General features: G+C 40.5%; 1 protein-coding gene across 4 annotated transcripts in view; it reads right to left on the bottom strand.

Annotated features, from left to right (window-relative positions):
• The window catches only part of CABIN1 (calcineurin binding protein 1), a 96256-nt gene continuing 84456 nt past the window's right edge, over positions 1734-13533 (bottom strand). For all 4 annotated transcript variants that reach the window (XM_021412474.1, XM_021412476.1, XM_021412475.1 and 1 more), the window contains exons 36-38: positions 5923-6087; positions 3768-3994; positions 1734-3126 (exon numbers count right to left, since the gene is read on the bottom strand). In XM_021412474.1, the coding sequence (XP_021268149.1) occupies positions 2983-3126; positions 3768-3994; positions 5923-6087 (536 nt within the window). In that variant the 3' untranslated portion in view covers positions 1734-2982. The remainder of the gene's footprint in view (positions 3127-3767; positions 3995-5922; positions 6088-13533) is intronic.

The following is a 13533-nucleotide window of genomic DNA, read 5'->3' as shown; positions in this document are numbered from 1 at the left end:
TGGTTTTAAAGCAAAGGAGGGAAGATTTAGATTAGATGTCAGGGGAAGTTTTTCACTGAGAGTGGTGAAGAGCTGGCACAAGCTGCCCAGAGAGAGTGTGGATGCCCAATCCCTGGAGGTGCTCAAGGCCAGGCTGGATGGGGCCTCGATTAACCTGATGTAGTATTTGATCTTGTGGTTGGCATCCCCAACTGTGGCAGGCAGTTTGGAACTTGATGATCCTTGAGGTCCCATCCAATCCAAGCCATTCCGCGACTCTGTAAGTTCCAACAAACAAATCAATGGCTCCTTTAGCACAGATCAGCAGCAATGCCCACTGTGGAAGATGGCCCTGTCACACCAAACAGCACACCATTTAGCCATTAGCAGAAGAACAGGATCTGAAGGAGATGGCCTGTATAGTCACACCAATCCCAGTAACTTCTTGGGATTGACAAAAAGCCCTTCAGCTACCTGACTATAATGGGAATGAAAGATCATAGATATAACAAAGAGAAAAACAGATAAAACTTTTGAATATAGGATTACGAAACTTTAAGAGTAGATCAACAAAGTTCAGCTCTCTTTGCTGACTTGAACAATTTCATCTACTGTTCTAATTTTTCTTCAACAAAAAATTAAACCTTTCTCAAAAAAGGAGGGCTGGAAATCAATGAACGATCAAGATTATGCACATTAACAAGCACTGGGAGGGGAAAAAAAGCAAAATGTTTAGAAGAATGAAGAAAAACAATGGGCAAATTCATTCAAGACAATCAAATGTTCAGCCTTCATACCTCAAACCAATGCTAGAAGCATGGACCTACCAATTTAAACGTCATCACAGTGTTAGCCTTACACATTGAAGACTGTACATTAGCCAGTAAACCTACTCAATCTGAGTAAAAAAGTACTACTTAGGATGAGGTACTCCATGTTGTCTTCCATTTCTCATAAAAAGCTCATTTCTATTTTTCCCGATATCTTCTGCAACAGCAAATATAACTCCTGATTTTCTAATGCAACCTTAGCCAACTACCACTCAGTGACTAGACAGCATGCTATACACTGTGTTTCCAATAACTTACAGCAAATTAACAAGCAAGCAAACACTGAAAACATATTACTACTGAAAATATCAATTTGCTTTTACCATTCAGCTACCGTGATCGTTTCCACCTCGTTTGCATCCAGCTCACTTATCACCTCCAGTAAGTGAACAAGTTACACAAACAATTGCTAATATGCTCAAAATGGAAATGCTCACTTCCCTACAAATTACATTTTGTTCAAAACAAACAACTCTGAGTATGAGAATAAAGTTGCAATATTTTGCTTGATGCTGCTTCGTTTTATCTGGGATTCATTTATTATTCTTACAGCAAATGAATGACCACTGTAAAAGCAGATTAAATGCTAGACTGTACATCCACGTATTCTTCCCACGTGATCGTATTCACCATGTCTTCTTCCTTATGTTGTTCATCAGTATTCAAAGACACTCAGATGAAAAAGAATTCAGCTCATGTCTCAGTAGGGAAGTGAGCCCACTGCATGAATTCTTGGCAGCACTGGCTGACTCAGCTCTGGGTCACATTAGACCAAATCCATCCTAAGACTTCTGGAAGTCTTCAGAAAAGGAAGAGGCTTTCCCCCACCCCCTTCCTCCATTATCCTCTTCTCCAAAAGGAAGGGAGGGGTGGTACCTTTTCCAGAACCACGGCACCTTGCCCTCTCAGATGAACAGAGGTACATTCAGTAAGTACATTTCAGCTTTATTAGAAAAAAACAGAAGTTTATACAAAGCTCTGCGTTTTACAGAAAACCACCTCCCCCAAACACAAAGAAATCCAACATGGCAAGCTATATGCATTTTCTTTTTTCATATACATACATATATATATGTACAGAGACATATATATATATGTGTGAGCGCACGTGTGTGTGTATATATAGTGTGACGTATTTTTTTTTTGCATGGTTTGCATTCATTATTTTACAAAGGTAATATTCAGTAAAAAAAAAAAAGATCTTTGTTACCATTATTTTCTCATATAAATAACTGTGAGCAGTCCCTCTGCAGATAGATAAAAAACACCTTTTCATGTCATTCTGTAAAAAACAGACATTACTGAAACGATATTGAAATCTTAAGTCTTTTTCAATACCACCATAAAAATATCATCTAGCCCCCAATTCAAAATGCTTGTCCAAGGCATTAGAAGAGAAAGGACTGTAAGACAAATTCTGGAAAGATCAGTTCGTTAAGCCAACATTCAGGTTGGTAATTTCTGCTGGACCTCATCCACTGGTGTGAAATGAGCACAAACAGGAGGCCAAGCTCTCTGTCTGCCTAGATAAGCTGGTTCTTTGCCTACTGACACTGAGACAAATTCCAGCAAAGCACACAACTGTGCCAAGTAGCTGACAGCCTGCCCGCTCACCCTTCTCACCCCACAACAGACTTTCTTAATAAAATTAAATCCTCTACCAGCTCAGCAAACTTTTTCGACTCCATTCACCTTAAAAGGAGCTAGACTAATCATGGCAAGACCAGACAGGTATTCCGCTGTGGAATTACTGGGAGAAAAACTTAACTAATGGCAAAAATGTAAAAAGACAACTAAAAGGAAGAAAATGCTATAGAAAAGAGCTATTGGATTGAATCCCAAGGCTCTGGTTGAAGAAGCAGAAACAGTAGAGATGTCAGTTGCAGCTAAAAAAAATCCTTGCGTTTACTGAAGTTAAAGGTAACGGCGTGGTCCAAACAAATTAACTGCCTGGTAAACGATCGTTTTTCTTCTGTTAAGCACCATGATGGGGAGGATGGAGAAGATTTTGAAGGCAATACAAGTGGTAGTGGTGATAACAAAGGTAATGAAAGTGAAGAACACATTGATGCAGATTAAATGGTGAGTAATGCCAACGAAGATGTCTGGACTGCCAGAGATGTTGGCAACAAGAATGGTTATATGGTTGGTGTTGATGATGGCCAGAATTCATTCATATGTCCATGTAGTCATCATCTTCATCAGTATCACTTTCCAGTGAGGACTCCTGGCTTGAGGTCTCTAAGATTTCCAAAGCTGGCTGACAAAGGCTCTCCTTCTTTACATTCGCTGCGGACTGAGCAGACAAAATAGCAGACTGATCCCAAAAAGAGAGAGAGAGAATATATTGCTAAATAGTCAGGATAAACCCATGATCACAGGGATAAAAGCCAACTGGTTGCTATTCCGTCACATTCAAAAGCCCTCTTACTTCCATAAAAGATATGGCAACCTAATGTGAAACAACATAACATTAACCAGTAGGCTTCCCCACAGTTAATATTCTAGTAGCTTTCACTAATATAAGAATTGCGATTGCTGCACTAACTCCCTCACGCATTTTGGTAATTCTGTTTAATTCCCAAAAAAGGGACACAGACTAGGATAGCTGTGATGCCACCCATGGCCAGTAATTCACCACTTCTTAGAAACTGAATCCTGTCAATAACAGCTGGCATCTTAGAACAGAATAGAATAGTTCTGTTGGAAGTGACATACAAAGACCACCAAGTCCAACTATCTGACTACATCAGGGCTGACCAGAAGTTAGAGCATATTACTAAGGGCATCATCCAAATGCCTCTTGAGCAGTGGCAGGCACGGGTCTTCCACTATTTATGCTACTTCTGGTTATGAACTGGGGACAGGAACTGTTACTCCTTTTGCACAAGTATTTTATTGAGGGGCGAATTACGATAAAAACAATAAGCCAAAAAATTACGGTTTCCCTTTTATTACCTTTAATTTTTGCTTGGTCTCTTCTGAAATGCTGCCCTTTGGAGAAAGGAGTGTGGGAGTGGGTGGAGTGACAGTGATCTCAGGTGGAAATTTGGTGACAGATGAAGGTATGAAAAGCTTTGGCATGTTGGGCAGAATGCGAGTTTTTACTCGGGTGCCATCTGTCTTGTTCTGCTGACTTCCCAAAGTCTGTGAACTGGAGCTGAGTTCAGGCTTGGAACTGGAGGCTAAACAGAAAATAATAAGAAAAACATGTTAGGAAGCTATGTCGGATTTCAGATGTCAAAGAAGAGAGAGCAGCTGATTGTCAGACATATGGCTAGCTCAAAAGGTCTTTCTTCAAGTCTTGCTTTAATTATGATTCAGAAACAGAAGAATAAAGTGCCTCAAGATTCTATAATGGCAACTGGAAATCAAGAATCACTTAAAAAAACAAAAACTTTCTGGGCAGCAGAAACTCAGCCTATTTAAACCAAGCATGAAAGTGGCAGTATTGCACTGGTCCATCTAGTTTAAAGGCTTCCCCAAATACCATTTTTCCACTCACTGCAGATGCAATTATCTTACTTTTGTATTCTCTAACTGGTTCTTCATTCTGTAATGCACCAAATAAAGCTACTTAGTTTTACTTAAGTCTTTTATAAACTTCCTGGGTTGTCTCTTTAGTAATTGAAATGTCAGCTCCTATTTCGTATCAATTCGGTTTGTCAAGATCCACCATCAACTGGCTACGTTTTCAAACAAGGCTTTTGTAGTTTCCATTGCTGTCCTCTCAAATTAAGAAAAATACATTGTAACATCTGTCAACACTTCTTCATTACTCTCATCAAATTCTGCCATAAAAAAATCTTTAGGTGCAATGTCAACAAAGAACATGTTATGTTTTTGTATGTTTTATATGTACATGGTATGCTCATGTCCATCACACTGATTAGCACCATCACGTGATTTCCACATACTCCTCAACTATGCTTGCTGTCTTTAGAATCCAAACTTGCTAAGAAAGGGCTCATCTCATGAGGCAAAGAAGGATCTGGCCCTTCCTTAGGTACTATCACATTACAAAACAATACATATGCAACAATAATCAGCAAAAGACAATGCTTTCACATTCAAAACTGAGAAATGAACATAAGTTTATTGATATTTTACTAATAACGGTGCTTCAAGTGGATTTTTTAAAAAGTTTTAAGAATGGAAACACCAGAGCATCCCAAATGCATAATAGTAACAGGTGTTTTTATATACATTTTTTTTTTTATTCAGTCTTGTCAAATCCTTCTCTTGGACGTTTCTGGAATTGACAAGGCTACTTAAACACGGCAAAATAAAATGCCAGATCCCTGATGCTATCCTGAAAAATAAACAACAGCACACTGACTATGAAGGGATGTGAAATTGAATTGTTATGTTCTCAGCAGTATACGAGAATGTAAGAACTGCCACAACAGATGAAGCTTTCCACCAAGGTTGGTGACCCATCTCCATTTGCAGACGATCAGCTCAAGCAGAGTACCAGAAACATTGCAGTAATCAGACAGAGGATAATCTGACTCTCACAAATAAGAAAAAAAAGAGATACCCTGAACATGAATATCTGTGTTTATGCCTGTCTGAAAAATGCAAGTTTTACATTTTTCCAGTATAAATACCAACTCCGACTTCTCTTGGAAAAGGGGCAGAGGAGGGACAGAAAGCATTAACTGTTGTAATGCTGGTTTTTATGTTAATTTGACTCAGTCTGATTACTGTAAAAAAATCATTTCTTACTGCTAAATATTCCAACAGTATAATCAAATGCTGTCATATTGCCCTGTATAAGATTTCAATTAAAAGAAAAATTCTACTTTCAAAGAAGCACAAACAATACAGCACAACAGCCTCGTACTGGGAGGTTTTTTATTTGGCTTTGCTGTTACAGTACTTGGTATGTGAGTCATGCATCAAAAAGAATAAGCATTGAGGGACTACAAGGAACTTCTCCAGGAAGCTGTGACACAGCCAAGAAGGCCTCTATACTCTGAAATACTTTACTGGAAGGCAAACAGCAGAGAAGCTGTGGAACACGTATCACAACTATCTAATCAATCAACCTCTACAGACTGCTACTCAAAGAAGCACTAATCTTCACCATGGAAGCACAAACAGCTCCTACCTTGGGTACAAACATGTCCCGAATTTGTGCTGGTCACTGATTCCACTTGCCAACAAACAGGTTCTGGTGATGGTGCAACAGTAGCCATTTTCATCTGCTGACAAAGCCGCGACTCCTGTTGCTGAAATCCAAGACCCTCCAAAGGCACTTCAAGCTCTTCTTCCTCTTTATTAATGAAAGATAATTCACAGATTAGCAGACATGCTGATCTCTTTCCTAAGCCTCAGTCCTTCTGCTGTCTAAGCACCTGGTAGAAGTTGTGTTGGTGTTGTTTTTTTTTTAAATTCTTTATTTCTAAACTATAAAACGACTGAGTAAAATTAAATACCGGTGAGCTACGATGGCAATCACAACTTTTTCATGCTTGGTGCCATCAATTCGAATTCTTAAAAAAAAAAAAAAGTTCTTTAAAAAGGTGAAGAAAAAAAACCCTGTTCTATAGCATTTTGTTACCTCTGCAAGAAACAAGAGCACACAACTGACCATTAACCTTTGCAGACACAAAGGGTGAATCACCTGCCATACATCCAAAACAAAATCCATCACCTTTAATGATGAGCTATCTGTGATCGATGGGTCTTCTCTGATCTGCAATCATGGGCACAAGCTACAGAGAAGTGCAGCTCACTGCTAAGAACGATTAATTACTGTGAATATCCAGCGACAGCACCAAATCTGTTTTTTTCTTCTTTATTTAATCAATATGAAGCTATAAAAAATGCTCAGTTTTCAGTGATCGGCCGACCCAATCTCTATAAAAAATTAGTCTAATATTCCCATCTTTTGCTACTCCAGAATTTGGAGTACTTACAACTCAGAATCCTAGCATGTATGAGCACAATCTTGTAATGACCTACCAGTTGTACCTGCTTTTAAATGAGTGCAGCATCAGACCAGTTTTCTTACACACTGGGCTACATATTGTACTGAGCAGGAGTCATTTTCACTGAACTACAGCGAGCTACTAACAACAGCCCTTTGTGGGAAGGGCAGGGTGAAACAGCAGTGAGCATTGCAAAGCTATAGGTACACAAACAAGCTCTCATTCCCCCACAGAAATGAAGATATCCTTCAAAAACAGAGGGCTGTCCAGACAAATATAAATTATATTAACACAGGGCAAGGTGCACACATGCAGCTACTGCAGACAAGCAGATGCAATATACATTCACAGCCTAACTTGCTCTAAAAATTCTTCATATGTCCACATTCTAAATGAGTTTAGGATTTTGTCAGCAAAATGACTTAAAAGGGAATATTTTTCAACTCTTCCTCATTGGAAAACTACTCTTTCCCCCAACCTCCCTGTGTGTTGAAAACACTTCATCACTGTAGAGTTAAAACTGAAATTCTTGGAACAGCTTGGTAAAAGTCAGATCGATGCAGTTTGAAAGATGCAACTTTTTGAATGCACTGCATTTCCAGGGTTCTTGAATAATTTGCACCAAAAAAGCACACCAAAGTGGGCTGTAACTTCTCTCATCCACTAATTTTCGCTGGTAAAATAAAAGAACCCATTATCTAAACTGGTAGCTGGCAGCCAATACAAGCCTTAGGATAAATGAGTTTGCTTGCTGAGAATTCTCCTATAGTTCCCAAAAAGGAAAGGTCACACACTACAGCACAAATCACAGGCAGCCTCTGTTCTGTGATGTTCCACTCTCTATCAAGCACAAAATGGAACGGTCTAGTGCAGAAGAACAGTTCCCATTCTCTTTCCCGCACAAAATGCAGTTCTTAAAGTAGGAAAAAATAGTTGCATCTGACCAATTCAGCTTAAAAGAACAGAGAAGGAAGCGGTAAAACAACAGGAATCTGGAGTAGGAAAATCCTAACTCGTTGTTTCCCAGGTTGAGAAACAGAAGAGAGCTGAGGATCACTGTGTATGTGCCTGCTCTTTACATAAGACACACGCATGATTTCACCGCATGCTGACAAGTACAAGGGACCATATGAAGAAGGATCAGCCCTCGTGTGGCCCAGAGCCAACAAACACACATCCCACTGCACCACAAGCAGCTGACAACAAACGGAGTCTAAACCCAGACTCCCGTACCGAAATGGCTACGAGATACTTGATCAAAAGATAGAACATTACATCAACGTTTGAAGGAAAAGCAAGATGAAAAGGATGTTTGCAGATCACCCTGCAAGGCAGCTAAGACATCAACTCTGTTTTGCTAACTCCAACACTACAGACTCAGAGTCTTAAGCATCAAGGGTAAGTACCAACAGAATGTTACTTATCCACTTGTGAACCAAGGAGACAAAACACTAATTCATTTGGCAAATACAATACCACGTCGACTGGAAATCCTGCAGCTTTAACTACACTGCTAACTGAGAACAATTTTTATGTACTCAAATGCTAAATTACACTGGGGACTTAATAGTTCACCATTCAGAATAAAAGCTCTGATTTGCATTATTGTTTAATGACTAAACTCTACCTCTTATGCTGATTATAATCTTTGTTTAATTGTAAGATATATCACTGCTTAAGCTGATTTGCTGAGCTTTACTTAACTAAATTATGCCCCCCCAACAAAGCTCTTTTGAGCAGTATATTTCTTACCAGATACTGCAAAGACTGATACAAGTCTGCTTTCTTTATGAGGTCTCAGCTTCTCACACAGATCTCCACCTTTTACATCATATTTGTTTTTCCTTACTTTTGAAGGTATCAATTTGTAGCGTAGTAAAACTAGATTTAATTAGAATAAAACGGCGTGTCAGCCCTTTTTCATGTAGAAGTGAACAGAAATCAAAGGGCAGGAGTTTGGCACACCAAGCATGTATTTCTATTACTACACTTCTAGAGACAGCATTTGTTAATACTCTGTCAGGCTGCATCTTTCAGTACATGAGGATCCAGAGCCACTGACTGTGAATCAATCCTTCACTGCCAGGTGCTAAACACACAGTGACTGAATTTTATCCCCTGATTGGGTGACACACTTTATTCTTTTATGACTGTGCAAATTTGTTTTTTGTGGTAACAGCCATGGCATTATTTCTAAGTTAAAAATTAAGTTAACGAGAAAAATACATTAAAAAAAATTTTTTTTGTAAGATTTGGCTGTTTCGAGTGGCTATAATTTGCACTATCAATACTTTAACGTAGTGAACAGATAAATCTTTTTTCATTGCAGACAAACATGGCAAAAGGCAGAAGGATAATGAGGAAGAAACACACAGCTGAATCTCCTGTTATTTGTCTAAAGCAGATTTCTGAAGAGAGCACCTTGGTATTTAACACGTGGACGATGCTGCTACAGCCCTGAATACAACGTCCTAGTTTTTTCTAATAAAAACTTTCCCCAGGGAGGTAAAGACTTCACTAACTCACGAGCCACAATATTCTGCATGAGTGCAAGAGCACAAGAACGTAACTACAGCTCAACCTGAAGGTGTTCCGAAGCTCAGATTGAATCTCAGTTCAGAAATCTTTTGGTAATCCATACGCAGTACTTGCACTGCTCTTGCAGGCTTCCAAACATTAGCTCTACAATCCCAGGTTAAAATCAAATCAGTTAGGGAAGATGTAATACCCATTGGCCAGCCGTCTCCAGGCTGAGGACGGGACAGGTACCGTACTCTGGAGATCAATTCAGCACTCTCCCCTCGGAACGCAACACACCACAAAGCATACAGAAAACCCACAGATCTGCAATGCATATGAATATTTACATGGAAAAGTTCGCCTCCATCCGAGCTGAATCACAAGTATTTTTGTCAGCCTTCCCTTTCCCGACGGCTGTCTACAGACACATAAAATAGTACACACAGAGAAAGAAGGACATCATACCTCTCAACATCTCCCTGCTTTAGTGAGGAAGAAACAAGCTGAAAACAATTCAATGCAACAACCTACTCCAGCTTTCCTCTCCAACCTCTTTCCACTTGTTGCCAGGGCAACCAGTGTTTGCAGATGCCTATAGCGGGCGCTGGGTTCATGACTTCATCACAGTTAATATTCTGTCGCTGCCTCTTTAGACAGAGAAGACAGTATATACATCCATCCCCACACTATAAACACGGAGGTTATACAACTCCCGCACCCGTTCTTATAGGAAGACGACAATTTATGTCTTATTTGGACGTGGCTGTATCAAAAATATGCACTCGGCAATTTGCAGATGTGGAGAAAGTTGAAAAGCAGCCGCACTGTAACAGCAAGCAGCTGCTCCACTGTCTGAGCACTGTGCTGTGCACTTCATGGCTCAATTTCCCTCTGTCGAAGGAGACGTTCACATCGCGGTGTTATAAAACATTTTAGCTGGATTTTCAGAAAACCCTTTAGTCATGCACTAAACCTATTACGTGAGGGCTGAAAGACAAGCCCAGAAAATGTGACTGGCACCTGGAAAAATGCTTTCCAGATGCTGAGGGAGGGGGTGTGAAGTATTAAAGCACAGATATGTTAAAGGCTACAAGCAACTCGCAGTGCGTGCACAAAGCATCATTTCATTACGGGGAAAAGGAAGGAACTGAGCTTTGAACTCCAGAACAGAACACCAACATGATTTCAGAAGTGTATGCCTGGAGAAATGAACAGAGAAGAGCTTCAAGGGCTTAAACAAAGTGGCTGTGGCTCTTGGCTTCACCCCTCTGCAAAGCACCTTCCCCAGCACTTGTGTGTGTCAGACAAAAAGCCTGAAAGTGCATGACTACGACCGAGCAGATCTGTACCACCTTGCCTTCCAGACACTTCAGAAGAGGAATGACTGCATTCTGTGTGTCTGCAGACATGAGCAAATACACACTGAATTTGTCCCAGTGACAAAGGATTTGCTTGGTATTTTAACATCCACGCAGGGTCCCTGTAGTTTTTCACAGAGCTATTACTAATTTACCATACCGGGCGGATATTTTTATTATATTTATGTTGATGGAAATGCATCTAATCCATAGCATTACAATGGAGTAAATATCTTACCACGCTTCCAAAGAATAGTACCGATGTGTAAACAGTTCATTCTCTCTATTCCATCTGCCTCACCCTCTGGTGTGCTGGGAATTTAATACAGTTTTTTTCCCATACAGCAGCTGCAAAAGGCCATGGAAAGCTTGAATTTGAAGGAGCTCAGAGTTTCCTCATACACTGTGCTACCAAGTCAATGGAAAGACTGCACTGGAACGCAGGTTGGTTCAGCTGAACGCAGCTCAGTTAGGAATGCTGACCTACAGAAACAGGGCCATCGTGTAACTGCATTTGTCATGGGGTACTATAGCACACACCACAGCAGGCAGTGAGACTGGGTATATACAGCTCACCAAGGCACACAGGAGGTACACTCGGTACCCTTTTCCTTACACATTTTCTTTCTCCGTATTAATTCCCACTTCCTGCTGTGAAGTTTATTTCTTAAAAAAAAAAACAACACAAAAACAACAACAAACAATGAAGTCATAGCTGCAGAATTAAGTACTTGACTTGAAATGTCAAATTCAGGAAATTACATTCAAAGCTGACACACAAAGCCATGTGTTAAAAATTAAGCATCAGAGTAAATTTGGAAGCAGAAAGCTGTGCAACACAAGTTCTACAGCTCCCTGAAATGAAACAAATTCAAACAGTCTGGTGAACAGAAGTTGGCACTGTAATAAGATGGCATACTGCTATACTTATAACTAGGGTCCTGCCTTTAGACAATGGTATCAGACGTGCCCAAAATTTTCCTAATGCTGAGGTCAGCTGTCACAGAACAGCTCTGATGCTAGTAAAGCTTAAAACAGGTGGCTGCTCTGGAAGTGCTTCCCGGGACTAGTCCCCAGCCCATAGTAACTCCCAAGCTCCCAGGCCCCTGGCATGGAAGAGCCACGTTGGGGCAGGCTAACAGCTCTGCCAGCACAGTTCCCGTGTCCAGAACTGCTTCCTGCTGCTCTCAAGCTTCCTAGAGATGGAGGAAGTTGACAAGGGTGCTGGTAAAGATACACGCTCAAGTTCAGTATTAACTTTCCTTCTCTCTTTGTTAAAAGCCAAAATCAAAACAAACAACGTAACCATTCCAATAAAGCCTAACACCCTTCTATAAAAAAAACGAGAGGCCAAGATCAAAGAGATAAGAGCTTTGCATGGAATTTATGAACTTTCAAATGGCATCATAAAAAAAATAGCTAATTAACAGTTGTGTTTCAGTACTGGATTTAGCAAGAGTACATCATCTGGAGAGCATCACCCAGCAATACCTGCGGACAGCAGGTCACTCATTTGCAGTCTGCTCCTTGTGAATTGTACAGACTGATTACCTAAGCCACAAGCCCCTTCCTCCTCTGCCAGTATTTCACCCTTCTTTGACCTGACAGCCAAATAAGCACCGTACAAATTGGCAAAAGCAGCTGTCAGAATAGTGGGGTTTCATTATACCATTCCAAGAGATTTTGCTTAAGAACTCTGAAAATGCAAAACCTGTGCAGTAGGCTTATAACTACATCTGCCTTCAGTCTTCATTTGTGCAGCGGCGTATGAAACATTTATTCTGCTGGCAGCAATCTAAAACTAGTGCAACTGAAACATACTGTAACAATACAGCATCATTACCCTGTTCTTTTCCAAATCTCTGTGGTCTCCAGAAGACGTGCTCTCTGTTAGTGGAAATATCCACAGGCCAGAGCTTTCCCAGGACTTTCAGGGGCACCCAGAGAGCCTCTCTGACCCCAAACCTGCCCAGCCCACGCTCTGCACCTGGCTTCTTACCATCACCTCACAGGCCACAGTTTGGAAGCTGCTCTTCCTGCCCTGTTTATTCTTACTAACATGAGCACATAAAACCAACAACAATTTTAATGTCAAAGGATTTTCTGCACAATGTTGGATTGAATAAACAAAATTAATCAACAAAAAAAAACAAACAACACCCACAAGCGATCTGAAGGGTAAAGATTAGAAATAGGCATTAAGCGTACTGAAAAACTTTTCTGGAATGAATTTGTTGCAATAGCAAACTAAATCAGTGTACTTCCAAAGGGAAGAGGAAAAGACACAGCTGACTGGTACCGGCTGAGCACCAGGCAAAAGGGAATTAAAGAGTCATTCACAAACAGGAAAACCCCTGCTGACATTCAGTGGTGAAGTTGTTTTCAGAGCACGTCCATTGTGAAAAACATAAAAGCTTCATGAAAAGGAAGGATCAGATAGGAGGAAGTGAGAATGCCAATGCCAACACAGGAGGCAGATGCAGAAAAAGACTGGAGAGAAAATGCAGAGCTGGCTGAAGGCCGCCCGGTTGATTTCTATTAGCAACTTTGCAGTCACTAACAGGTGACTTCCACTCAAGGATGCTACAAAAGGCGTGGGGTTACAAGTACTTAAAGATGAGATTTTTAAAGCCTTGGAGGAAATCAGGCTTGGGAACTGAGGAAGAAAGCTGACAACATGGGAAACGAAGGAGGAAATAATGAAAGACGAGTTGCCTACAAGTGACACAAGAACATCAAGTCCAAGGACATGCACATATAAGAAAGAATCCTCAGGCCAGGTAACTGCTGGAAGAGCATGTGAAATGAAGCTCAGGTGAGGCCCCAGGCCCATGGTCAGTCTATAACCTTATCTGTGCTTCAGCTTTTTTGAACTACCTGTTGAGATTGGCTCTGTGCTCTAAAGCACAA

Source organism: Numida meleagris, chromosome 14, assembly GCF_002078875.1.
Source record: "Numida meleagris isolate 19003 breed g44 Domestic line chromosome 14, NumMel1.0, whole genome shotgun sequence".
Lineage (NCBI taxonomy): Eukaryota > Metazoa > Chordata > Aves > Galliformes > Numididae > Numida > Numida meleagris.
This window is presented reverse-complemented; position numbering and strand designations above follow the sequence as displayed.